The sequence below is a fragment of the Acomys russatus genome, chromosome 23, assembly GCF_903995435.1.
Source record: "Acomys russatus chromosome 23, mAcoRus1.1, whole genome shotgun sequence".
Lineage (NCBI taxonomy): Eukaryota > Metazoa > Chordata > Mammalia > Rodentia > Muridae > Acomys > Acomys russatus.
The window spans coordinates 40,318,988-40,344,942 of record NC_067159.1 but is presented as its reverse complement, the minus strand read 5'-3'; the positions used below and the strand labels follow the sequence as shown (position 1 = coordinate 40,344,942).

The following is a 25,955-nucleotide window of genomic DNA, read 5'->3' as shown; positions in this document are numbered from 1 at the left end:
AGGGGGGTAATTGTCCTAGCTGTGACAGATCACCCCAGCTGAAATGGGCAACCGAGAGCAAGGACTGCAGGGCCCGCTGAAGCAGCAACTGTCTTCAGTACAATCGGGCTTCCACAGGAAGCACAGAAGAGAGCCCCAAAGACTTCAGCAAACTCCTATGAAAGGGAATTCTACAGAAGGCGTGAGGTCCTCTACAAAGATAAAGCTTAGAAAATGTGATGTTATACAAATAAAAAGGATTCATCCTTGTTCTTCTGGAATGTTTTTAGTATTATATATGGTCTCAGTGTGCTTCCATCCTTAACGCATGAGTGATGGGTGAATCAGCCCCATAAAGCATTACATCAAAGGAAGATATACTGTTATTATTGTCATTATAAGTAGGGGTTCCAATTGATATATGATGAATCTCAGCCTCTAATCCGATTCTTGAAAGAAAAGTTTATGAATAAAAAGTGAAAGAGGAAAAAAAAGTGAAAGAGCTGTCTATCAAATTCTGTGATACAGAGTGAGTGTGTGTGTGTGTGTGACTGTGTGTGTGTGTATGTGTGTGTGTGAGTGTGTGTGTGTCCATGCTGTGGGACTCTTCTTAAGTATAGGGGGGTAAAGGAAAGAAACTAAGAAAACCTAGCACAAAAGGAAATAGGAAAAGGCATCTAAATGCTTTAAAATAAATAAAGTCATTTGAATTACTTCCCAAATTCTTCTAAATGGCCTACTAATGGCTATATTTTCAAAAACTAATGACTACTGTTTAACTAAAAATTGGAGCTTTTATTTGAAAGTAAAATAATCCTAACATACTAAGGGAGATTTTTTCCATGACCCTTTGTGGAAAATGGAAAATTCCATTCATGAGGATAACTTTCACCTTTCACCTAGAGCAAGTACTTGATGGTATCTCTCCTTAGCATCATCCTTTTAAGGTTATTAAAAAGGGTCACTTAAACACAAGTATCCAATACTTTGACAGTTATTCTGATAGCTAACATGACTCCTGAAAAACCTAAATTTGTATATCCTAGACATCAGGTGATCTATATCCAAGGCAGAGTGGAGATCAAAACTGAAAATACAGGGGAAGTTCTGATGGTAGGGAAAAAAATCCTACTTATGTTGTACTTTGTTTTTAGTCAAAAAATAAAGTAGAATTTCATAATTGTGCAAATGTGTCCTGGTAATAATCCAACCATACAGCCATACTGACTATATTAAATATTGTATGTATTGTACCCAGTAATGTATCTAATATATTTACTCTAGCCTATATATCTGTAGTAGTAATAATAAAAAGTAATAAAGCTTTTACATAATATTTTTAACCTTAAAAAGAACTTGTCAGGTATTGTAGCACATGCATTTAATCCAAATAAGCAGGTCCCTGTGACTTTGAAGCTAGCCTGATCTATACTGGCAAGTACCAACCCAACCAGGGCTACATAGTAAGACCCAGTCTCAAAAAAAATAAATCATGTTAACAATTTCAGTGTTAGAGATTGAGTCTGAGCCCTTAAATGTGCACATAAGTATTCTATCACTGAGCTACACACCTAACATGTGTTACATTTATATAAGAATTATTTCAACACAGCTAGGACTTTGAGTAGAATTGTGTTCAAGAAGCAGTCTTCAAATAAATTTGTATTACTGAGAATTTTATAGCTCAACCTTTGATCATTGCAAAATCCTTTATATATGCATGTATGTACATATGCATGTGAACACACACGGGCACACAGGAAATTGAAGACATAAGCAAAATCATTTTCCTGTATGAGCACTAAAAGGCGTTTTATTTAAACCATGTGAACTAACAACTATTTGGCTTTTAACTTCTATAGACTTTAGATAAATGTTCAATCTCAAATTAAGGCTTAAAAAACAGAAAACAAAGAATAAATAAATTGGTGCACATTTAATTCTCAGTCACATGTGCTTTTATGTTAAAAATTGTTACCAATGTCAACTTCAAGGTCACTGTCACTGTGGAAAGTTATTAACAAATAAAATATGACTTAATTGACACAAACTCAGCATGGAGCTGCAACACTTTAAGTGAAGGCTGTAATAAAATTTGAAAAAGAATTACTAACTGCCATTCTGACTGACAATTAAATGAATGAAGAGGAGACTGTAACTTTCACCTCTCATCTTTCCATAATTAAATATGGAAATAGACTTGAAGAGTTAGGAGTCTGGAGGTGCATCAGTTTAAACGCTAATGGGCTGCTCTGCAGCAGCTCAGAGGTCAGCATCAGGATTCCAGTTCCAATCTCCTTGTCCATTCGCAATCTAGAAATACATTTCTAGCTGCTATTTAGAAATGAGAGCAGCTTTATCTTTCAAAATGTTATTCTAAATAAATTAGGTCCAGAATGTCTCTGCCGAAGAACTTAAGTGAAATATGTCATTTGTCAGCTAAAGTGTTATAAAACAATTATATATTTAAGCTTTACCATATACCTAACATTTGGGTCACCCATTATAGTTATTTCTTCTCACAACCTGTCCCACCTTTTAATGTATAAAGGTTTACAAACTCTACCTCCCTCTAGGGTTCTCTCCCTCCAGGTGGCGCTAGTAGAAGACTCCACTTACCTTCCAAGCACGCCAACCTCTTAAGATTTCTAATCTTCTTCCCCAGCCTAATGCTCACTATTTCCAATCTCATTCCTGCATGGAAACCTTGGAGGAACTTTTGCCCCACCCCTCACACAAACAGGAGGGCGCATTGCCCCAGGCCATCCATACCTAGCACACAGATGGCAGCTCCTTTGTACACGAAGGAGGCCAAAAACCTGGTTGTGCCATAGTGTCAGATACTGAGGTGGTTGAGGCACCAGCCCTTCCAGCCCATACCACTAATCAACAGGCCAAACTAATAGCCCTTATCCGCGCCTTCCAGTTGGCACAGGGACGATCCTAAAATGTTTACACAGACTGCAAATATGCTTTTCATACCCTTCTGCCCCATGCTGCTATCTGGAGAGAGCGCTGATTACTAACAATAAAAGGAGGATCTATAACTAATGCAGACCAGATCATGGCCATGCCAAAAGCCTCCCACCTTCCCACAGCGACTGGAATTGTCCACTATCAGTCACACCAACGTGACAATTCCATCTTCTTTAAAGGAAATAACTAGGCTGATGAGGCAGCTAAAGCTGTGGCCCTTAGGGGCCTAAACTCATCTCACACACCTTTAGAAATCCTTACACTTCAACCCATATACCCCCTCTCCCTCCTAATATTCAAATTCTGTCCTATCTATACCAACACTTTAGTCCTAATAGCCAAGCCTTATCTAACTTTGTTAAAACCCACCTACAGCCTACTGCCAAGGACTTCAACTTCTTAAAGACTATTACTGCCTCCTGTAAGACCTGTCAGACATCAAACCCCAACTCCAGGTATTGTAGCTGCCCCCCCCCTGCCCTTCCTTTACTCACCAGGCTAGGGTCTCCCTCCCTGGGACTGACTGGCAACTTGACTTTACACAGACACCCACAGTCAAACATGCCCAGTATCTCCAGGTCCTGGTAGGCACTTTCTCAGGATGGGTGGAGGCCTTTCCCACCACTAACAAAAGGACTCAGTTTCTGACTATCTCCTTCCCGAGATCATCCCTCGCTTTGGAGGCCCTGCCTCCCTCCAATCAGACAATGGCCCTGAGTTCACTTCTCAGGCTTCCCAGACCTTATCTAAAGCCCTCAACATTCCTTGGCATTTTCATATCCCATGCCACCCCAGCCCTCAGGAAAGACAGAACAATCTAACTGACCCCTTAAAAACACTCTTATCACACTGTCACTCCTGCCACTCACCCTTTTCAAGCTAAGGGCTCTCCCTAAGAAACCTGCTTTTATTTCACCCTTTGGGCTCATGTATGGATGACTGGTTCTAACTCCGGGTTTTTTCACCTAAATCCTCGCCCCTCCCTGACCATCTACTCAGCCCCTTACTCTGTCATCTATGCTCCCTACTATGGGACTTTAGTGACCACTATCTACAATGCTCACAGCCTAATCCCTGTCCATCTTCTCTCATCACTGGGAATCAGGTCCTCCACTCTGCTCAAGACCAGTGTCCCTCAGTTCCTTCTCCTAAGTGGCAGGGCTCCTTCAAAGCAATTCTTGTGACTCCCACAGCTGCTAAAGCCTTTTAGCCCCCTTCTTCAAGATAATGCCCCTGCATACATATCAGCTCCAACAGGGCCCAGCTCTCTTAAGCTCCAAAGGATGTTGAGACCAACCACCTTGCCTCCTGCTCTGGAAGAATGAAGCTTCACTCCAGTAACCCTGTTCAACTCTACAGACTGGATACCTATTTTCCCTCCTCCCTTCTTGTCTGTTTCTGTCCAGGGCAGCCCTTATATTTGGAGATTCCAGGTTCAAGAAACCCTCATTCATAACAAACAGTCTCTCCGAATAGGGTTGGGAAATTGCTCTATAGAAGGCTGCCAGAAGCCAGTTGAAATCACCATCACACCCGTATCTATCCCTCCTCTCTTATTTGATAGAATTTTTCTTTGCTTGCTCTTTGACCAAACAGAAAGTCATTACAAGGAAGGAGCAGACACTTACGGGGGCTGCCCCTATTGGTTGTGCCAGGTCCACACACCAGCACAGAAGAAGCTGGTTCTTTGAGAAAATCAACAAGATAGACATACCCTTAGCCAAACTAACTAAAAGCCAGGAGAGACACTATGCAATTCAACAAAATCAGAAAGGAAAAGGGAGACATAACAGCAGACACTGAGGAAACCCAAAGAATCATTAGCTCTTACTTCAAAAGCCTATATGCCACAAGATTTAAAAATCTAAATGAAATGGGCAATTTTCTTGATAGATTCCACTTACCAATGGTGAATCAAGATCAGGTAAACAAATTAAATAATCTAATATCTGCTGTGGAAAAGAAGCATTCATCAGAAGTCTCCCAAGGGAAAAAAAAAAAAAAAAAAAAAAAAGGCCAGTGCAGAATTCTACCAGACCTTCAAAGAAGAGCTAATACCAATACTCTTCAAACTATTCCACAAAATAGAAATGGAAGGAACATTACTAAAGTCATTCTATGAGACCACAGTCACCTTTATACTTAAGCCTCAAAAGACCCAACAAAGAAACAGAATTTCAGATCAATTTCTCTTCTGAACACTGATGCAAAATTACTCAATAAAATACTTGCAAACTGAATCCAAAAATGGTAATAAAAAATGGCATGGTAGTGGCAAAGAAAAAGGCTAGTTGACAAATCAAATAGAATCGAAGACCCAGAAATAAACCCACAAATCTATGGAAACAATTTTTGACAAAGAAGCCAAATCCATACAATGGAAAAAAGACAGAATCCTCAACAAGTGGTGCTGGTCCAACCAGATGTCTACATGTAGAAAAATACAAATAGATCCATATTTATTACCCTGCACAAAACTAAAGTACAAGTGGATTAAAGACCTCAACATAAAACCAGACATACTAAATCTGTTAGAAGAAAAAGTAGGAAAAGCCTTGAACTCAGTGGCACAGGAGAAAATATCCTGGACAGAATACTAATAGCTCAGGCTCTAAGATCAACACTTAATAAATGAGACCTCCTAAAACTAAAAAAGCTTCCATAAGGCAAAGGACACTGTCAACAGAACAAAACAACAGCCTACAGACTGGAAGATCTTCAACAACCCCATATCCAACAAGGGCTAATATACAAAATATATAAAGAACTCAAGAAATTAAACACCACCAAACTTAAAAAAAAAAATGCTCAGCGTGCCTAATTATCAGATAAATGCAAATCACAATGACTCTAAGATTCCATCTTACACCTACCAGAATGGCTAAGATAAAAAATTCATATGACAGCTCATGCTGGTGAGGATGTGGAGAAAAAAGAACACTCCTCCATTGCTGGCTAGAGTGCAAACTTGTACAACCACTCTGGAAATCAATCTAGTGCTTTCTCAGAAAATTGGGAATAGTGCTCAAGACCTCAAGACGCAGCTATACCACTCCTAAGCATACACCAGAAAGATGTTCCACCATACAACAAAAACATTTGCTCACCTACATTCATAACAACTTTATCCATAATAGCCAGAATCTGGAAAAAAAAACCTCGATGTCCCTCAACTGAAGAATGGATAAAGAAACTGTGGTACATTTACACAATGGAATACTACTCAGCTATCAAAAACAAGAAAATCTTGAAATTTGAAATTTACAGGTGAATGATGGAACTAGAAAAGATCATGTTGAGTGAGGTAATCCAGACCCAGAAAGACATGCATGGTCTTCACTTATAAGTCAATATTAGACCAAGATCAATGTCCTCTAAGACTCCACCCAGTGGGGGATCAGGACAGATGCTGGGTCTCACTGCTGGACTCTTGGTGGAACACTGTGAGCAGTATGGAAGAATAGGGGTATGGAAGGACCCAGAGGGTTCAGGAGCCCCACAAGGATACCATCAAGGCTGGTAGATCTGGACCCAGCGAGGAGGAGCATGCACAAAACTGTTGCACCAACAAAGGACAATGCATGCAGGAAACCTAGACCCCCTTGTTCAGAACTAGCCAATGGACAGCTCATTCTCTACAGTTGTGGGGAGAGTAGGGACTGCCTCTAACATGAGTTCTGGCACCCTAGATTTGATCACTGCCCATTGGTGGGGAAGGGCACACTGAGGAAGGGGAAGCAGACTATTCAGATGAGACCTGTTAGGCTGTGGTCATATGGTGGGGGAAGAGGTGACTTCTGTCAGAGGTCTAGAGGAGGGGAATAGGGCAGAAGAGGGAGGGATGGTGGAAATGGGAAGATACAAGTGAAAGGATAACAATCAGGATGTAATCTAGAAAAATAATGATAAATTTAAAAATATTTTGACCAGGCCAGAAGGCTGAAGATGATGCTCCAACATTACAGAGAGGTTTGGGTGACTGTTCAAGCAGTAAACTGTCTCTGTCATTTTTTCATTTGGAAATGCTAATCTGCACTTCCAGTTCACTCAGGTAATTAAGTTTTATTCCTTCTCAAGTCTCAGATGGGGTTGAAGATCAAATAGTCTAGTCTTAGAATTAAGCTTAGTTGTTTAGGGGTTAAGATAAATAGATGTTTTAAGTTAATAGAGATGAGATATTATAGATATTGATTTTCATTCAGAATTTTAGATTCACCAAAATAGGAAAGATGTTTTCATCAAGTTTGCCAAATACCAATAGCCAAAACACTATAAATGTAACATATATATAATTCCTGATTGTTCTATGGTTCTTCCTGCTGTATATAATTTATTTTATTTATGTGTAATAATATAAATATATATGTAAAAATATATAATAAAATTATTTTAATATTTTGACCATACCCAAGAAAAGAATAACCTCTGGGATATATTAAGCTTTAAAAATAAGAAATGAAAGTAATATAATACTTTAAAGAAAACAAATGCATGGATTTGACATAAATACACAATAAGGAATAAAGCTAAAATTCCTTTTTTAATTCTTTTTAAACATATTTTTTAAAGTGCCAATAATAGGCATCATAGAGAACATGAAGCCAGAAAACCAATATTTGGTAAACATAACACTTAAGCATTCAAGTATCATTAGCAGATGATAAAACCAGTAGCTGAAGAAAAATTTCTGTAGTCAGTCTTTGACAAGAAATAGGGTAATTGCTTAGTTATAAAACACCTCTCCAAAAATACCTATAAATTAAAATTCAAATGTATATAATTATTTTGTATCATCAGTTCTGTGTAAATAGGCATGTTATTTCTCTTTATGTAACCTGTTAAGAACTTCTGCCAAACTGTAGCATGTATTATATCTAGATTATAACTGTATTGGTGTCCATCCTTATTAGTACTGTGTTTGACAGTGCTTACAAATTACAGTATTTTAAAAGTTGTTAATAATTCAAAGAATCTAATACCCCCAACTCACCAGTGTGCAGATGTCCATAAGCCAGATGGCTTCTGAGGTAACTATCCTAAGTCCAAATGTATATATCAATGAAGAGTGGACTGAGAGTGGAAGTCGTCAAATCCTGAGAAGACTGGTCGCTTGTCTAAGCCGTCCCTTCGGGCTTTCCCTAAATCTAGCCTTCACTTCTGTCATTTTCCTCACTGTGACTCCTTCCCTAGATCTAAAGAGTACAGAGTACTATGTACTTCTGCCTTGGGAGTGAGTAAAACCACACTTACTATTTACACTCATTGTATGTATTTATGGATACATACACTTCACTGGAGCATGTATGGATCATAGACTTTAACTGGCTGAGTGAAACTATTAACAGCTTACTGTTTTGAGAGTTAAGATCTCCATAAATGGTCCTGATAAACTATGTTTGGTATTTCAATCAGAAAAGCTCCTCTTATTTTTACACTAATTTGTAGAATAAATGATATATTCTTTAGTCAAATTATTTTATAAATACAATACTCATGATCCTCCTTAAAAAAGCATGGAAAAGTCTGTGTGTTCCATCTATAAACTGTGGCTGAAAGTTCTAGTAACTTTCACTGTTCCTTCTTCCTCAGTGTAGAGTCGGATTTCATAGCCCAGCCTTCCAGGTGGCTAAGACTGGCCGTGTGGCTGAGCTCTGGCTTCCAGGCCTAAATAGCTTTTTACCCATCTCCTGTGTTCTTTTCTGCCAGCTAGGTGCCAGGTATACATACACAAATTAAAATTCTTCAGTGTGCAGCCACTAGAACTCTGTGTTCTAATTGTGACTTATAGTTAATGATGTATGTATGACGCATTTACAACAGTAAGCAGTCTTCCTCCAGCTGCCATCATCAAACATGTCATACTTACAAACTGAGGTTTGTAGTACGCTGGGCCTATTGTGTTATCACTAGGAGGTGGCGTGCGTCTCACAATACTGTCATCATCATTGAGATGATAGCCATGTGACTTTCCAGAAGAAGGAATTGAAGGAACATCAATGCTTTTGGAAACTACAGGTGTTCTGGAAATTTTCTGTAAGGATAAAATGTTTGTGAGGGAGATATTTTATGTTATTCAGAAAAGACAAAAAAGGATAAGAATAAAATATTATAAGATGCTAAAAATACTTCCTAAATACTAACTTAATGAATTATATAATATAAAGCAAAAAGTCTTAGAAAATTAAGTTGAAGGACTGCATTCAAGTTTTAGCACATTTTACAGACTAAGATACAGACACTACTAAAGCCACTGGAAGAACCAAGAATTTACTCTATACTTGGCCAGCCACTTAGCTTGCTTAGTAAAGCAAACAGTACTGAATTTAAAAATGAATAAATAAAACAAGGCATTCCTGAAGCAAGAGCAGACACCATGAGAATGTATGCTACATGGAATAATGTTTACTTCTTTCCTTAGTTCATTTAGGAACATTTCCAGCCTTCATTCCCTGAAACTCTTGTCTTGTCTGCTGTTTCTTGTATACATGTGCTAACTGCACAGACTACATGGCAGGAAAATGTCTATGAGATAATGCTAAAACAAATGGAAATGTATCAAACTCATTTATAACTATGGCAGGTATTAGATGCAAATGCAATAATAAAAGCCATGCTTTAATTCTGAAAGAACTATGGCAAAACTGACAATATTAGGTCAAAAGCACTGGTTAGTCTTTTTGAAAAGGCTTTACTTCTGTGGAAAATATTTTATAACTTAAATTAAAAAAAGAGGTAATAGCATATATCAGACAAAATGAATATATATCAAACAAAACATTGACACTGAAAGGAGTTAGTTGTATAGAAAAATAATGTAGGACTATATTCATCCCTGTATTTTCTGGACACACAAATAAATGTAATTGTGTATACACAAATGCCCTTACACAGCTGCCACTGATAGAAGTTTCTTTTTTCAGTAGCTGCATTGATTAAGTAGCTTCAGTGGCACTTATGAAAATAATTACAAAATTAAAACAAGAATACTTTGAAGAGCTTTCCTTCTATTAAGGACTCTCAAAAAGCCACATCAAAGGTTTGCAAAAGCTAGCCCTTCCTTCCTCGAGCTTGTGCTCCTGTTGCTCCCCCTTGGCTTGGCCCTCAGTATGCAGTGTCAGCACACACTGCAGTACTGCTACTCATGTGCAGGAGCTCGTCTACCACTACGGTGCATTTGAGCCATGTGAATGCCTCTTTAAGACCAGGGGGTACCAGTTCTATGCCCTCCAAAGCCTCTATCATTTTGAGATACTTATGAATGTTCCATTATGGCTCTAAGTCATCAAGTATTTTGTTCCAAATTTTGCTCCCTGTTAAAATTGTGACTCTCGGCGAGAGGTGATTTGCCTTCTATGGATAAAGAATGGATAAAGAATCTAGCATTGTGTTAATTAACACACATGGTCATTCAGCAATGTTTGACAATGAGCAAACGAACATTTATTTTGAAATATATCTGATATCTAAATACATGACATAAAACTCAACTTCTCTGTACTAAAAATATTCAACTAAGACCTTAATCTTAAAATATAAAGTGTTCTTTTTTGCAGAAAATTGTTTAAAGTAGAATTAATTTGAGCTGTGTGAAATATTTGAAATAAAAAATATAATCACTCTATATAAAACATGCTAAATCCATATTTATAATGTTGTTTATTTCAATAGTAGAGGGCTTTGGTGTAAAAATAACTGATTGTATAACATGAATATATTTTTCCAAATGCAGTATCTATGACTCTGCTATAGATATTCTTTACTTGAAATAAAATAATCCTCCTTTTGCCTCCCGTTAAAATCTCAGTTTTGTATTTCAATGATACGCCACTGCACTCTTAGAATGCATATTTCAATCCCACTCTTCAAGGCCCATCTCCAGCCTACCGTCCTCCACTCACCCTCTATGTTTCCTCATGCAACAGTCCTTTAAACCCCTAAGGCATTTCACCATGATCATTCATCTCTCACTTTTCAAATTTTGTCTTTAAATAACAGCTACATCCAAGTCTCCCATCTGAACTTTTGGCTTCCTTCTTCAGGTATCATGTTTTGTTCTATATGGTTCTAGAGGTGGAACTCGGGCCTCACACAGGCCAGGAAAATGCTCTCCAACACCAGGCTGTGCCTGCAGACCAGGGATGCTGTTAGCATCATTGTCTCTTAACAGGTACTTACACCCAGTCACTAAAAATAAGTATATAAATAAGCAGGCTTTTAAATCTCCCTGCTTCCTAGTCATCATGTAAACCGTAGGCACAGAATCATCAAGGATAAGACAGGATCCATAGATGTACCTCAATGAGAGAGGATTTATCTAGCACACACAAGGCACTGGGCCCAACCCCCAAGACAATAAAATAAAAAATAATAAAAATGAAGTATGATGTTAGTAGAGTTAAAAACTAAAGTTTATAAAAATGATCTGATATTCACCTAATTATAAAAGAACTACAATGTGAATAGTAAGACCATACTAAGCTTTATAGTAAGTGGTTTTTGTTTTTGTTTTTTTAACACTTTCAACATCAAACACACTGCTTAGGATTTCTATTTTATTTTATCTAAAAGAAGTCATTAGAAGCTACTTTAAAAGTGACATACTGCAGAAAATGTTCTTTACAGTACCTGTCTGCTCATGATACACAATGTCCCAGGACGAGGCTGAGTGTAGCTTCCAGGTCCTGGACTATCCGAAGTAAGCGTCATAAACCTCTTCTCTCGGTTTTGTAGACTATGGCCTCCTTTTACTTTATACTACATTGGAAGTTAAAAAGTATGAAGTAATTTAAGAAGTACTTTATGATTCCTACTTTATAAATATAAAATATTATCCATAAACAGTTTTATAATGGAATCGGAGAAAGTAAAGACCTTAACTGAAAACAAGCTCTCCTAAAAGAGGGCACTGCGATAATGACTGTAGTCATCAGTGTTGACTCTAAGCTCAGACTAAAATGTACTGTACTACAGAGCAGTCTAAGTAGAACAAGAAAAGTATTCAAAGTCAGGATCTTCCAAACCTCCCAAGCTGGCTGAAAATAGACTGTGTTGCCAATAATTGGAAAAAATGGTTACTTATGAACTGAATTTTCAGAATATTTCAGAAACAAGTCTGGTCCTCCGTGCTAGCTAGTTTTATGTCAACATGTCAAGAACTATAGTCATTGAAAAGAGAGAACCTCAACTGAAAAAATGCCTCAATGAAAAATGGATGTGGGCAAATGCACTGAGCACTTTCTTCATTCGTGATTGACAGGGGAGGGCACAGCCCACCGTGGGTAGGGGATATCTTTGGACTGGTGGTCCTGGATTCTATAAGAAAGCAGGGTGAACAAGCCATAAGGAGCAAGACAGGAAGCAGCACTCCTCAATGGCACAGCATCGGCTCCTGCTTCCAGGTTCCTGTACTTCAAAGATGAACAGTGATGTAAAGGTTTAAGCCAAATAAACACTTTCCTTCCAAAGTTGCATCAGGTCATGGTGTTTTATTATAACAACAGTAACCCTAAGACACAAACTGGACCAAGATAGTGGGGTAATTGCTGTGACAGACCTAATCATGTTGTTTCAGGGAGGATTATGGAAGGACTTTAGAAGTTTAGACAAGAAAAACCGTTGCATGTTCAAAGCTCGGTGAGCTGTTGTATCGAAATGTGGATGGTAAGTATTGAAGAAAAAGAAGATGGTAGTGGCCTGACTAGAGAAGTTTCAGAGGGACATTTGAGAGTCCCTTAAAGATTCTCTTGGGGACCATTTGCTATTTTGAATTAAAAATCTGTGCTTCTTGTCAGTTGACACTGAAAATCAGCTATAATTAACACAAGAGCAGCACCACTAAAGTGAAGGCCTTGCTTTACCAGAATTGATTCTGGCTAGCCAGAGCTGAGAAATTAGTAGTGATTACAGAAAGACTAGCAAGCAGTGAGCTGCACTCTGTCCCCTGAGCTTCACTGTCCAGCCCACAGATCCGCTTGCCTTCTGGAGGAATCCTGCCAGCATCAGGAACATCTAGATTAGACCCCTCCCTGCCAATCCCCTGCTTACCAAGTCCCACTACAGCACACCCAACAGTGGTAAACTACACCCCATTTTCCAGCTCACAACTCTGCCTGCATATCTGGTAGCCAACCAGGACCAAGGACAACCAAATGGCAATAAGAACACAGTCAACAAGAGCCAGGTCAATATGGCACCATCAAAGACCAGCAATCCTACTACAGAAAGCCCTAGATGTCTCAACACAGCCGAAGCACAAGAAGATATCTTAAATCCAATTGAAAGAGAAAATTAATAAATCCTTTAAAGAAATACATAAAAATACAATCAAATAGGTGAAGGAAATGAATAGATTGTTTGAGATCTGAAAAGAGAAATAAAATCAATAAAGAAAACACACACTGAGGGAAACCTGAAGGTAGAAAACCTAGGGAAGAGAACAGGAACTACAGATGCAAGCATCACCAACAGAATATAAGAGATAGAAAAGAGGATCTCACGTATAGAAAATGCAATTGAAAAAAATCACTACATCAGTTCAAAAAAATAACATTAAATCTAAAAAGTTCCTGACACAAAGCATTCAAGAAACCTGAGGCCCTATGAAACACCAAACTAAAGAGTAATAGGAATAGAAGAAGACTCCCAGCTCCAAGGCCCAGAAAATATTTTCAACAAAATTATAGATGAAAACTTCCCCAACCTAAAGAAAGAGCCTATAAGTATACAAGAAGTTTATAGAGCACCAAATAGATTGGACTAGAAAAGAAAATCCTCCTGCCACATTAAAAAAAAAACACAAACTGTACAAAACAAAACAAAAAAACTATATATTAAAAACAGCAAGGGGAAACCAAGTAACATAAAAACAGACCTATCAGAATTATACCCAACTTCTCAAGAGAGACTCTAAGAGCCAGAAGGGCCTGGGCATGCATACTGTAGACTCTAAGAGACCACAGATATCAGCCCAGAGCAAAACTTTTAATCACCATACATGGAGAAAACAAGATATTCCGCGACAAAATCAAATTTAAACAATATATATCCATAAATCCAGGCCTACAGAAGATACTAAAAGGTAAACTCTATCCGAAGGAGGTTAACTACACCCAATAGAACACAGGAAAGAAATAACATTACAACAGCAAAACCCAAAGAAGGGAAACAGACACAATCTCTCTCTCTCTCTCTCTCTCTCTCTCTCTCTCTCTCTCTCTCTCTCTGTCCCTTCCTGTCCCTCTCTGTCTCTCTCTCTCTTCTCTGTCCCTCTCTGTCCCTCTCCCTGTCTCTGTCTGCCTGTCTGCCTGTCTATCTGCCTCTGCCTCTCTCTCTCTCTCTCTCTCTCTCTCTCTCTCTCTCTCTCTCAATATCAAAGTAATTCACTCAATCAATTCCCTAATAAAAATGCATAGGCTAACAGAATGGATGTGAAAACAGGATTCATCATTCTGCTGCGTACAAGAACCACACCTCAGCAACAGAGATAGACATTACCTCTGAGTAAAGGGCTGGAAAACAGTTTTCCAATCAAATAAACTCAAGACGCAAGCTGGAGTATCTACTCTGATATCTAATAAAATATACTTGTAAGCAAAATTAATCAAAAGAGATAAGGAAGGACACTTGATACTCACCAAAAGAAAATTCCACCAAGATCGCATCTCAATTCTGAATATTTGTGCCTCAAATGCAAGGGCACACAAATTCATACAAGAAACATTACTAAAGTTTAAATCACACTTCAAACCATACACATTAATAAGAGGAGATGTTAAAACCCCACTCTCACCAATGGACAGGTAATCCAAACAGAAACTAAACAGAAAAATAACAAAACTAACAAATGTTATGAATCAAATGGACCTAACACATTATCTACAGAACAGTTCACCCAAACACAAAAGAATATACCTTCTTCTCAACACCTCATGGACCTTCTCCAAAACCGACCATATAGTTAGTTGGTCACAAAGCAAGTACCAAAAGACACAAGAAAATTAAAATAACCTCTTGTATCTTATCAGATCACCATGAAGTAAAGATGGACTTCAATAACAACAGAAGTAACAGAAAGTTTACAAATTCATGGAAACTGAACAACTTCCTACTTAATGACTACTTGGTCAGTGAAGAAATAAAGAAAGAAATTAAAACCTTTCTAGAATTCAGTGAAAATTAAGGTACAACATACCCAAACTTCTTGAACACAATGAAAGCAGTCCTAAGAGGAAAACTCATACCACTAAATGCCTTCATAAAGAAACTGAAGTGATCTCATACCAGCAACTTAACAGCACACCTGAAAGCTCTAGAAGGAAAAGAATCAAACATATCCCAGAGGAGTAGATGGTAGGAAATAATATAACTCAGTGCTGAAATCAATAAATTAAAAACAAAGAAACAATATAAAGAATCAACAAAACCAAGAGCTAGTTCGTTGAGAAAATAAACAAAATGGACAAACCCTTAGGAAAACTAACTAAAGGGCAGAAAGGCAATTCCCAAATTAACAAAATCAGAGATGAAAAGGGCCTAGCAACAGACACTGAGGAAATCCAAGGGATCATTAGGTCTTACTTCAAAAGCCTGTATTCCACAAAATTGGAAAGTCTAAAGGAAATAGATGATTTTCTTGATAAATACCACTTACCCAACTTCAATCAAGATCAGATAAACTATTAAAAAAGACCTATAACCATAAAAAAATAGAAGCAGTCATTAAAATCTCCCAACCAAACTAAGCCGAGGGCCAGACAGTTTTAGTGCATAATTATACCAGACTTTCAAAGAAGAGCTAATACCAATACTCCTCAAATTATTTTACAGTATGGAAACAGAAGGAACATTTCCAAACTTATTCTATGAGGCCATAATCACCTCGATACCTAAGACACACAAAGACTTAATAAAAAAAAAGAGAATTTCAGACTAATTTCCCTTATGAACATTGATATAATAATATTCAATAAAATACTTGTAAACAAAATCCAAGAACACATCAAAATTATCATCCACTATGGCCAAGGAGGCTTCATTCTAGGGATGCAGGGATAGTTCAATATATGAAAATTCATCAATGATTTCACCATATAAACAAATTGAAAGAAAAAAACGAGTATCTCATTATATTTTGAGAAAGTCTTTCACAAAAATCCAACACTCTTTCATGTTAAAAGTCTTGGAGAGATCAAGGATACAAGGCACATATCTAAATACAGTTAACAAAATATACAGCAAGATAATAGCCAGCATCAAATGAAATGAAGAGAAACTAAAAACAATTCCACTAAAACCAAGGACAAGGCTGCCCACTCTCTCAATATGTCTTCTATATAGTACTTGAAGTTGCAGCTAGAGCAATAACACAACAAAAGGAGATCAGGGGGATTCAAATTGGAAAGGAATATGTGAAAGTACCACTATTTGCAGGTGAAATGATAGTAGTATACATAAGTGACCCCAAAAATTCTAGCAGAGAACTCCTACAGCTGACTAACACCTTCAGCAAAATGGCTGGACACAAAAAAATTAGTAGCCCTCTTTTATACAAAGGATAATTAGACTCGGAAATAAGTAGCCTTCACAATAGCTATAAATAATATAAAACATTTGGTGTGACTCTAATGAAGCAAGTGAAAGACCTGTATGACAAGAGCTTCAAGTCTCTGATGAGCCGCGTGTGATGGTGCAGGCCTTTAATCCCAGCTCTCGGGAGGCAGAGGCAGGCAGATCGCTGTGAGTTCAAGGCCAGCCTGGTCTACAAAGTGAGTCCAGGACAGTCAAGGCTACATAGAGAAAGCCTGTCTCAAAAAACCAAAATAAAAAGGCTTTGATGAAAGAAACTGAAGAAGATATCAGAAGATAGAAAGTTCTCCCATGTTCATGAATCTATAGGATTAACACAGTAAAAATGGCCATCTTACCAAAAATAATCTACAGGTTCCATGCAATTCTCATCAAAATTCCAACACAATTCCTTGCATACATTGAAAGAACAATTCTAAACTTCATATGGAAAAACAAAAAACCCAATATTGGCAAAAACAATTCTGTATACTAAAAGATCTTCTGGAGCTATCACCATCCCTGATTTCAAGCTGTACTGCAGAGCAATAGTAATGAAAACCACATGGTATTGACATGAAAACAGACAGGCTGATCAAAGAAATTGAATCAATGCCCCAAAACTAAATCCATACCCTGAGCACACTTGATTTTTGATAAAGAAACCCAAACCATAGAGTGGAAAAAAAGAAAGCATCTTCAACAAATGATGCTGATCTAACTGAATGTCTGCATGTAGAATACAAATGGATCCATATTTATCACTCTGCACAAAACTCAAGTCCAAATGGATCAAAGACCTCAACATAAAACCAGATACAAAATAAATAAATAAATAAAACCAGATACATTAAATCTAATTGAAGAGAAAGTGGGAAAGAGCATTGAACTCATTGGTATAGGAGGCCACTTCCTAAACAGAACACCAACAGCTCATGGGACCTCATGAAACTGAAAAGTTTCAGTACGGGAAAGGACACTGTCAACAGGACAAAATGGCAGCCTACAGATTGGGAAAAGATCTTCATCAACCCTATATCCAAAGAGGGCTAGCATCCAAAATATATAAATAACTCAAGAAAGTAAACAGAAATGAGCCAAATAACCCAATTTAAAATGGGGTATAAGCGAAACAGAAAATTCTCAACTGAAGAATCTCAAGTGGCTAAGAAGCACTTAGAGAAATGTTCAATGTCCTTAGTCATCAGGGAGATGCAAATCAAAATGACTCTGAGACTCCATCTTACACCTACCAGAATGGCTAAGATCAAAAACTCAAGTGACAGCACATGTTGGTGAAGATGTGGAGCAAGGAGAACACTCCTTCATTGCCGGTGGGAGTGCAAACTTGTACTGCCACTTCGGAAATTAATTTGGCAGTTTCTCAAAAAAAATTGGAAATAGTTCTATCTCAAGACCCAGCTATATCACTCCTGAGCATATATCCAAAAGTAGCTCCACCATACAACAAGAACACTTGCTCAACTATATTCATAGCAGCTTTATTTTTAATGCCAGAAACTGGAAACAACCTAGATGTCCCTCAACTGAAGAACAGATAAAAAAAAATGTGGTAAATTTGCACAATGAAGTATTACTGAGATGTTAAAAACAAGGCCATAATGAAATTTGCAGGCAAATGGATAGAACTGACTCAGATCCATAAAGACGTGCATGGTATAAACTCACTTATAAGTGGATATCAGCCATAAAGTACAGGGTAACTATCCTACAATTCACAGACCCAAAGAAGCTAAATAACAAGGAAGGCCCAAGGGAAGCTGCTTGAATCTCACTCTGAAGGGGAAATAAAATACATATCAGAGGTAGATAGAAGGAGGGAACTGGGTGGAGAGGCAGGGAAGAAGAGTGTGTGAATTTCTTACCCATATGTGTGCATATGTGCGTCTAGACATGCTGATTTGTACATTAAGTGCATCCGTTCCTCCCTCCTGGTTCTGGCCCTGACTTCCTTTGATGATGAATAGTGATATGTAAGTGTAATCCAATCCAAAGAAGCCCTTTTCTCCCCAAATTGCTACAGCGCTTGGTGTTTTAGCACAACAATAATAACCCTAAGAGCACTCCCGAGCTTGCTCACGATTAGTCATCTGTATAATGTTCACGTTGGTCACCTACAGAAGCCTTATACAGGCTTATTGGATAAGTTAGTGTTCTGCTCATCTTGGTCTTAAGAACTGTTTATTCACAGAGTACACCACAAGGAAACTTCCACAGACCACCAAACTACAAATCTAGATTCTCCAGAACCAGAACCAGGAAATTACCAACAGACTATTGGTAAGTTCATACCAATAAAATTCCCAAAATTATAAAAATTCTATTCATTGTAATGAAAATACTGTAGTATCTTCAGAATATACATTATTTCTGAGTATGAATAAGGCCATTTAAGTTGTTTTGGTCACAGACCTATGAGGTTATGAAAAAAACAGAAAACAAATGAGACATAGTGTTATGGCCTTAAAGTACAGCACAAAACTTAAAAAGCACATAGACAATCAGCATCAAATGTATTAACATTTTATTATTTGAATTATGAAAATGCAGTTTCAAAAGAAGAAGATATTTGAGGAAAATAAAACATAACAAGTGGTACTTTTTTTCTTTTTTCTTTTTTTTTGGTCTCATGATTCCTATTAGTTTTCAGCCTAAAATTAGCCTTGAACTTAAAATGTTGAAGTTATAAATTGCACCACTGGTTAACCTAGGTTAGCCTTGGACTTACAATGTTGAGGTTATGTGTGCCATAGTTTAACCTAGGTTAGCTCTGAACTTACAATGTTGAGATTATAAATGTGTGCTACAGTTTAGCCTAAGTTAGCCTTGAACTTGCAATGCTGGGGTTATAAATGCGTGCCACTGCATATGGTTAAGAAAACATGATTGTCATTAACTCAATCAATTATAACACTATAAACACACCTGTGCTTGTGATACATTGTAGTCGGCTGGACCTGGTTCAGCTTTTCCAACAACATAAGCACTTTTTCTGGAACTTAAAGAAAGAAATGGTGCATAGCAACCTATAAAAAAACATACACACACCATTGATACATAACAATAGATCAAAAAGATTTCTGAGAGAATATTCTCAGAACATATATAATCATTTAGTACCCTCAGGATTAGAAGAATATTTTCATAACTAATAGCTATTCAGAACTAAGTTCTACCATTCTTAAAATTCTCAAGCAAGATGATAATTTTTATTAATATCCATTAAATATAAGGCCCTATAGGAGTAAACTTACTAAACAACAGGAAAAATATAATTCTCTTCTCTCTCCTTCTCTCTCTCTCTCTCTCTCTCTCTCTCTCTCTCTCTCTCTCTCTCTCTCTCTCTAAGTCTGTCTCACTCTGCCTCTGGGTGTGTGTGTGTGTGTGTGTGTGTGTGTGTGTGTGTGTGTGTGTGTGTGAGACCCATATGGTGGATATATGTGTCTAAGTGTGCAGACTTGTACATAAGTCCATGGAAGCCAGAGGTCAACATCAGGTGTCTTCTCTCAGGTGATTTCCAGCTTATTCTTTGAGACAGGGTCTCTCACTGATCCTGGAACCAAAGGCTGACTAGGCCAGCTTACCAGTGTTCCCCACCACTCCTCCACTCCTCAGCCCGACCCTTCCTCAGCACTGGGATGCTGTGGTTGACTACATGTGGATACTGTGGCTACAGACTCAGATGCTGATGCCCTGCAGCGAGCACCTTAGCCACTGAGCCATTTCCCTGGCCATTTTTCTCTTCTAATCATATGTGACAGTTATGTTCAGCTGATAAAACATTTTATCTACAGAGGAGCACTGCTTTGTAATTTTAAATAGCAAGATCTATATATATTTATATATATATATATTTATAGACAGTGCTAAAGACGTATCTCAGTGATAGAGCACCTGCCTAGGATGCACACACACAAAAAAAAAATTGATAATGCTTTGGCACATAGTTAGTGCTTAGTAAATATTTCTTGATTACCTAATTCTAAACAAAGGTTTTCAAATCCATAAGCTTCATTGGAACAAGCAATCGTTGTACTAGAAAAAATTAGATAGCAAATTTGGGTACCCTACTAAATTCATTTTAATAAGGTAAGATGGGCTTTATAATATTCCTATTACTTATATGTTGGTGCTAGAGTAGGTAGCAAATATGTGCGGTTTTAAACTCTGCATATAAAAGAAACGGGCAATTAAAAATAAAGCTGGTATTCATAAAATCTGCATTGAATTTTTCAAAATTAATCACATAGACTCTTCTGTTAATGAGCTCAAGTACACATGGAGTTGTGAGTACAAGAAAATAAAAATTATCTGTACAATTCCTACATAGAAAGGTCCTCTTCTGTTTTATGTGTATCTGTGTACTACTGTTTATATGTTTCTCAGCATATCCAACTGTCCTAGTTTTCCCCAAACATGAGGCTTGAAGTGCTAAAACTAGACTATTTCCATACAACCAGGATGACAGATGACCTTATCATAACATTCTGCAAATCAGCAATGAAGAATAACTGGTATTCTACATTACACATTTAGTTACTCATTCAAAAATTTTGGCTATCTCATATATGTATACTATTAAGCCTAAATGATAAAGTATAAATGTAAATAGAAAAGTATAAATAATAAATATGAATAATAAGACAAAAACCTGGTTTCAAATGATAGAGAGATTAAGTAAAGAAACAATTATACTACCACCTGTCACTGTCTAAGCTACAAAATATAGATGAGGGTTCTAGGGAATTCACAAGAGTTTGACTTGGGGTATATCGATAAACTGGCATATGAAGTGCCAACTTAAAATGATAAATCAAACTGACAGAAAGGAGAAATTAAGAAGACAGAAGAAGAAAAGGTTTGAAAGGAAAGAATTCAGCTTGAGATATATTGAGTTCAATGTGCCAACAGCAAGCAATAAATCAAACTGGCACAAAGCAATAAAAGTCCATTCTGAAAAAGAAGGTGTCCACTGTGTGATGAAAAGACAAGTTATACGGCCACAGTGACAGCCACAAAGCAAATGGCTGTCTTCATATATAAAACAACTAGGTCACTGAGACAGGCACTCATCTGGAGGACATCAGTCTACGCAGTGACCACATAAACATTAACAGTGTAAACCTAGATTTCAACTGCACTCCTTGACGTGGATTCCCTGTATTCTGCCTGGCTAACACGATAAAATCACCCTTGTGAGCACACACATAAATAGGTATCTCCACAGATAATGTCCTTACACCCTGCTCTGGTAGCAGATGAACCTTCTCTTTCAAAATAATCTACAATAGAAAATATTTAGATGATGTTGTCCAGCTTACATAGTGTGTGTGTGCGTGTGTGCGTGTGTGTGTGTGTGTGTGCGTGTGTGTGTGCGTGTGTGCGTGTGTGTGCGTGTGTGTGTGTGTGTGTGTGTGTGCGTGTGTGTGTGCGTGCGTGTGTGTGTGTGTGTGTGTGCGTGTGTGCCCGCTAATATATAGAGAGCTAATGTGAGGTACTGCTCATTTTATAAGTACATTTAAAAAGCAATGAGCCAGGCAGTGGTGCCGCATGCATTTAATCCCAGCACTTGGGAGGCAGAGGCAGGTGGATCCCCATGTGTTCGAGGCCAGCCTGGACTACAGAACAAGTTCCAGGACAGCCAGAGCTGTCACACAGAGAAACCCTGTCTCGAAAACAAAAAACAAAAAACAATGAAATATTACTCCTAATGCCAGATGAGGACAGACACATATTTTTAAAAAGAATATGTTTTCTCATATGATAAGATGGTAGGTAGCTGCCTTTATATTAGGCTAGCTGTCTCTAGGGAAAGTTTGCTTTGGGAAAATATACTTCCTTCTCAGATTACTTGTGAGAAAACAAGAATTTGAGCATCCATTCTCTTCCCACTCATAAGAAGCACAGCAGCCCAGTCCTGGACCAATCATGTCACAAATCTTAGACAGTTTATTCTTGATCAAATGACCTAAGGCCCAGGTTATTGATTAGTATATTAAATAGAAATTCTTGAGGAAAATATGGAGCTAGTTTATGGGAGATCTGGCCAATCAAGATAAAGAGGAGATAGCAGAGGATGATGTTGAGGATATCTTCTTCACCTAATGCCATAAAATCTGTTCCCCTTGTGAGGCTTCCTGTGGCAATTAAGTTATACAAAGTCCCAACATCAACTCTTCCCACAGCAGACTCTTAGCATATACATGATCTTTCATTGAAATAAGCATGCACACATCGTTACAGTCCAGAGAGTTACCTATTATAAAGATGCATGAAATAGCATGGTAGCTGCTTTTAAATGATCTTGCCAAGAAATGGACAGAAATACCTGTTCCATCCATTATAAACATGTTGTCCTGAGTAGCATTTAAAGAAAAGAAAACATATCTCCTCAGAGTTCCCAAGCACTAAGTTTAAGAGTTTCTTAACTTATTTCAAAGGTGAAGAAAGCATAATCTTTTAAGTTAGTATGGAGTTGGCTTCATCCTACATATTACCTTCTATTAACAAAAGCCATAGGATGTAGGGGAAGGATGTGTGTGTGTGTGTGTGTGTGTGTGTGTGTGTACACATGCACATGCACACATGCACGCACGTGTATACAAATGTAGAAGACACATGACAACTTGTCAGTTATCAAACCCAAGTCATCGGGTTTGGCAATAGATGCCTTGACCCACTGAACCATATCACCCACCCCATAGGAACTTTTAATGTGGCTCATTAGTTTATACTTTATTACAAGATACTTTACATGGAGAAGTTTGTGCTATTGGGTTTAAAACTAACAATGGAGTAAATACCATGATTCCTGCTCTCAAGTAGTTCACATTTTAGTGGGGCTTTCATATATATTAACAGTAATTATAGAATCAAACTCCTAGCAAAAAAAAAAAAAAAAGTCACCATAAGACAGAGAGGAAAAACATAAGAATAGTTAGAGAATTTTATTTCAAATGAATAGTAAGAACAAGCTAGGCCAAGGAGGAATGTAGAACATATTGGGCACATGGATTAGCAAATACAAAAGCATATAAGTGACAGAGGATGATCTCAAGAAAATTATCAAGTTAGAATGGCTGAACTGTCAAGTGTAGAAACATGTACAGGCATTTAGAGCGATCAGATTGAATGGAACACCACACCAAGGATGAGAACACAAAGAATTCATTGTCATTGAAGAGTTCAGATTTTTAAACCTGGTGTTACAAAAGTATGTTTTTGGTTTTCAAACAATGTATGCTTTTAAAACATGCTACTATCCACAAAATGAAACTAGACAATGAGACTGAAGCAACATGTCAGTGATTTCACTGAGAAAAAAAATGAGGACATTTATTAAGTTGGGTAGTTATGAAGAGAGGGAAAGAATTGATGAGAGATTGTGAAACTATAGCCAATGGTCTTAAACACCAGGAGAAATGGCCAGGTAAGAAAGGAAGCTGGGGTTCTAAAGCTTAGACCAGCCACGTAGAGATGTCCATAAAAGTGACTGACCATGCTGCAGACTTTAAGTCGGCAGAAAACTTATCTTAGAGATATAAGCCACTTCTACCTCTATAAACATTTTCATTTGGGAGTAACTGAATATAAATAGTAATTGAAGTTATAGTTATGTGGAAGAAGGTACTATGAGCCAAGCACCATGAAAAAGAAAGTTCAGTATCTGTTACAGCTAGGCATGATTGGTAAGAACATAGAAACGATTCTTTGGTTCCGCACTGCATCATGTGTCAGGTATTTAACAGCAGGAAAAAGAACCAGGAGAAAGCAACGACGTGGTCAGCTCTACCAAAATAAAGGATACAAAAGCATCACAGGTGTGCAAAACCATCACAGATGTACCCTTTTGTAGGCAGCCACTGATAAACATTAAGATTTTGGGGAATAAATGCTTATATCAGCTCAACTGTAATTGGCATGTGTTCCCAAAAAAAATGCCAAGGACAAATGCTAAAAAGCAGTAAAAATTGACATCTGGAACATAGACAAATAATGAATTTTACTATGTCCAAAGAAACCAAACGTAATTTGAGTAGGGATGTAAACAGTATACTTATTCCTGTAGTTTTAAGGGGGGGGTGGCATTTTATATCAACTAAAAATTCAAGTTTACCAAAGAAAACACTATAATTTGGATGGTAGTAAATTCCAAAAAATAAAAATAAATAAATAAGTAAATAATAACCAGAACATTAAAAGCAGGGAGCAAATTAGAAATATTTATTAAACGTTGGGCCTAATTCACAAACTGAAAAAAAAATGAAAAAAAACAAATAACTACTTATTTTATCAGTCCCTAGGCCATTTCTCAAAAATATAACTAGAAAATGGTTCTCTGTAAGTATGAACCTGGGGATACTCATACAATTTCACTTTGGGGATGGGGATGGGAGGGGGGACACTATTTGTAAGTGATTAACACAAAATAGAAATGTAAAAAATTACATCATAGTAAATAAATCTGATTCAAGTGTGTGACGATCATAGAATAGAAACGGCAGAAGCAAGTAAAGAAAAATGGATTTCATATAGTCAACAGAGCCAAGAAATCAAAAATCCTGGCTCAAGTGATTTCCCTGCCTACTTCATGTTTTGTTACATATCTGAAAAGTGGTCCTTTTGACTTTGTGTTTAACTCCTAAGGGCAGGCTGAAGGCAAGCCGCCTGTCACAGGAAGCTGGCCGACAGCATCTTACCTGTGGCCCTCTTAAGGAAAGGTACCTGGTAGGACCCAGGACCCACGTGCTCCTCGGTGCTGCCATAGTCAGCCAACCTGAGCAGGCGGGGAGCACGGTCATACATAGTGATGAGGGGCGGGGCTCTCAGGATCAAAAACTAGGCAGGCTCACGCATCTGAGGCCTGAGTCGTCCAGGAGCTAGCGTGCGAGCAGCGTGCTGACCGACTCATTGGCGTCAGCTATCTCCCGGATTCCCTAGCGGGGAGGCAAAATGGAGCGGACCGCCGCCAGAGTTCCCGCCTGCCACCAAGCGTCGGCTCAGTACCGCGGCAGCACTCCAGAGAAAGGACTTAGCCTCGAGAGCTTCCGGCTCTGGCTCCACCCATTCCTCTCCACCCGGAAACCTCGAAAGGGCGGGAGGCGGGATCGACGCTGGCAGAGAGGTGCATTTCCGGCCCAGCCCTCGGAGCATTTCCGGCCGAGCGCTCAGATCGTAGGTTGGTCCTGTCCTCGCCCGCGGTTCTCTAGACGATGCTTAGGGCGGTGCTGCCGCCGGCGCTGTGTCTCTGCTCACCTGCAGGAATGCCTCTTATCTCGGACTGCTTTCGCAGTTCTTAGAAAAGCCCTTAAAATGCGTTAGAAGGAGACGAATTTAACTTTAATTTGCTCTCTTTATAAATCAAGGTGGAGAAAATAGAAAAAGCCCGGAACCCGAAATGGTTTGGGATTAGCAAG

General features: G+C 38.1%; 1 protein-coding gene across 1 annotated transcript in view; it reads right to left on the bottom strand.

Annotated features, from left to right (window-relative positions):
- Window positions 1-25,605, bottom strand: part of Stpg2 (sperm tail PG-rich repeat containing 2) — a 105,636-nt gene extending 80,031 nt beyond the window's left edge. Inside the window, exons 1-4 of the mRNA XM_051165723.1 lie at window positions 25,239-25,605; window positions 19,465-19,565; window positions 11,581-11,709; window positions 8,822-8,986 (exon numbers count right to left, since the gene is read on the bottom strand). Of these exons, the coding sequence (XP_051021680.1) occupies window positions 8,822-8,986; window positions 11,581-11,709; window positions 19,465-19,565; window positions 25,239-25,344 (501 nt within the window). The 5' untranslated portion in view covers window positions 25,345-25,605. The remainder of the gene's footprint in view (window positions 1-8,821; window positions 8,987-11,580; window positions 11,710-19,464; window positions 19,566-25,238) is intronic.
- Window positions 25,606-25,955: the final 350 nt, after the last annotated feature.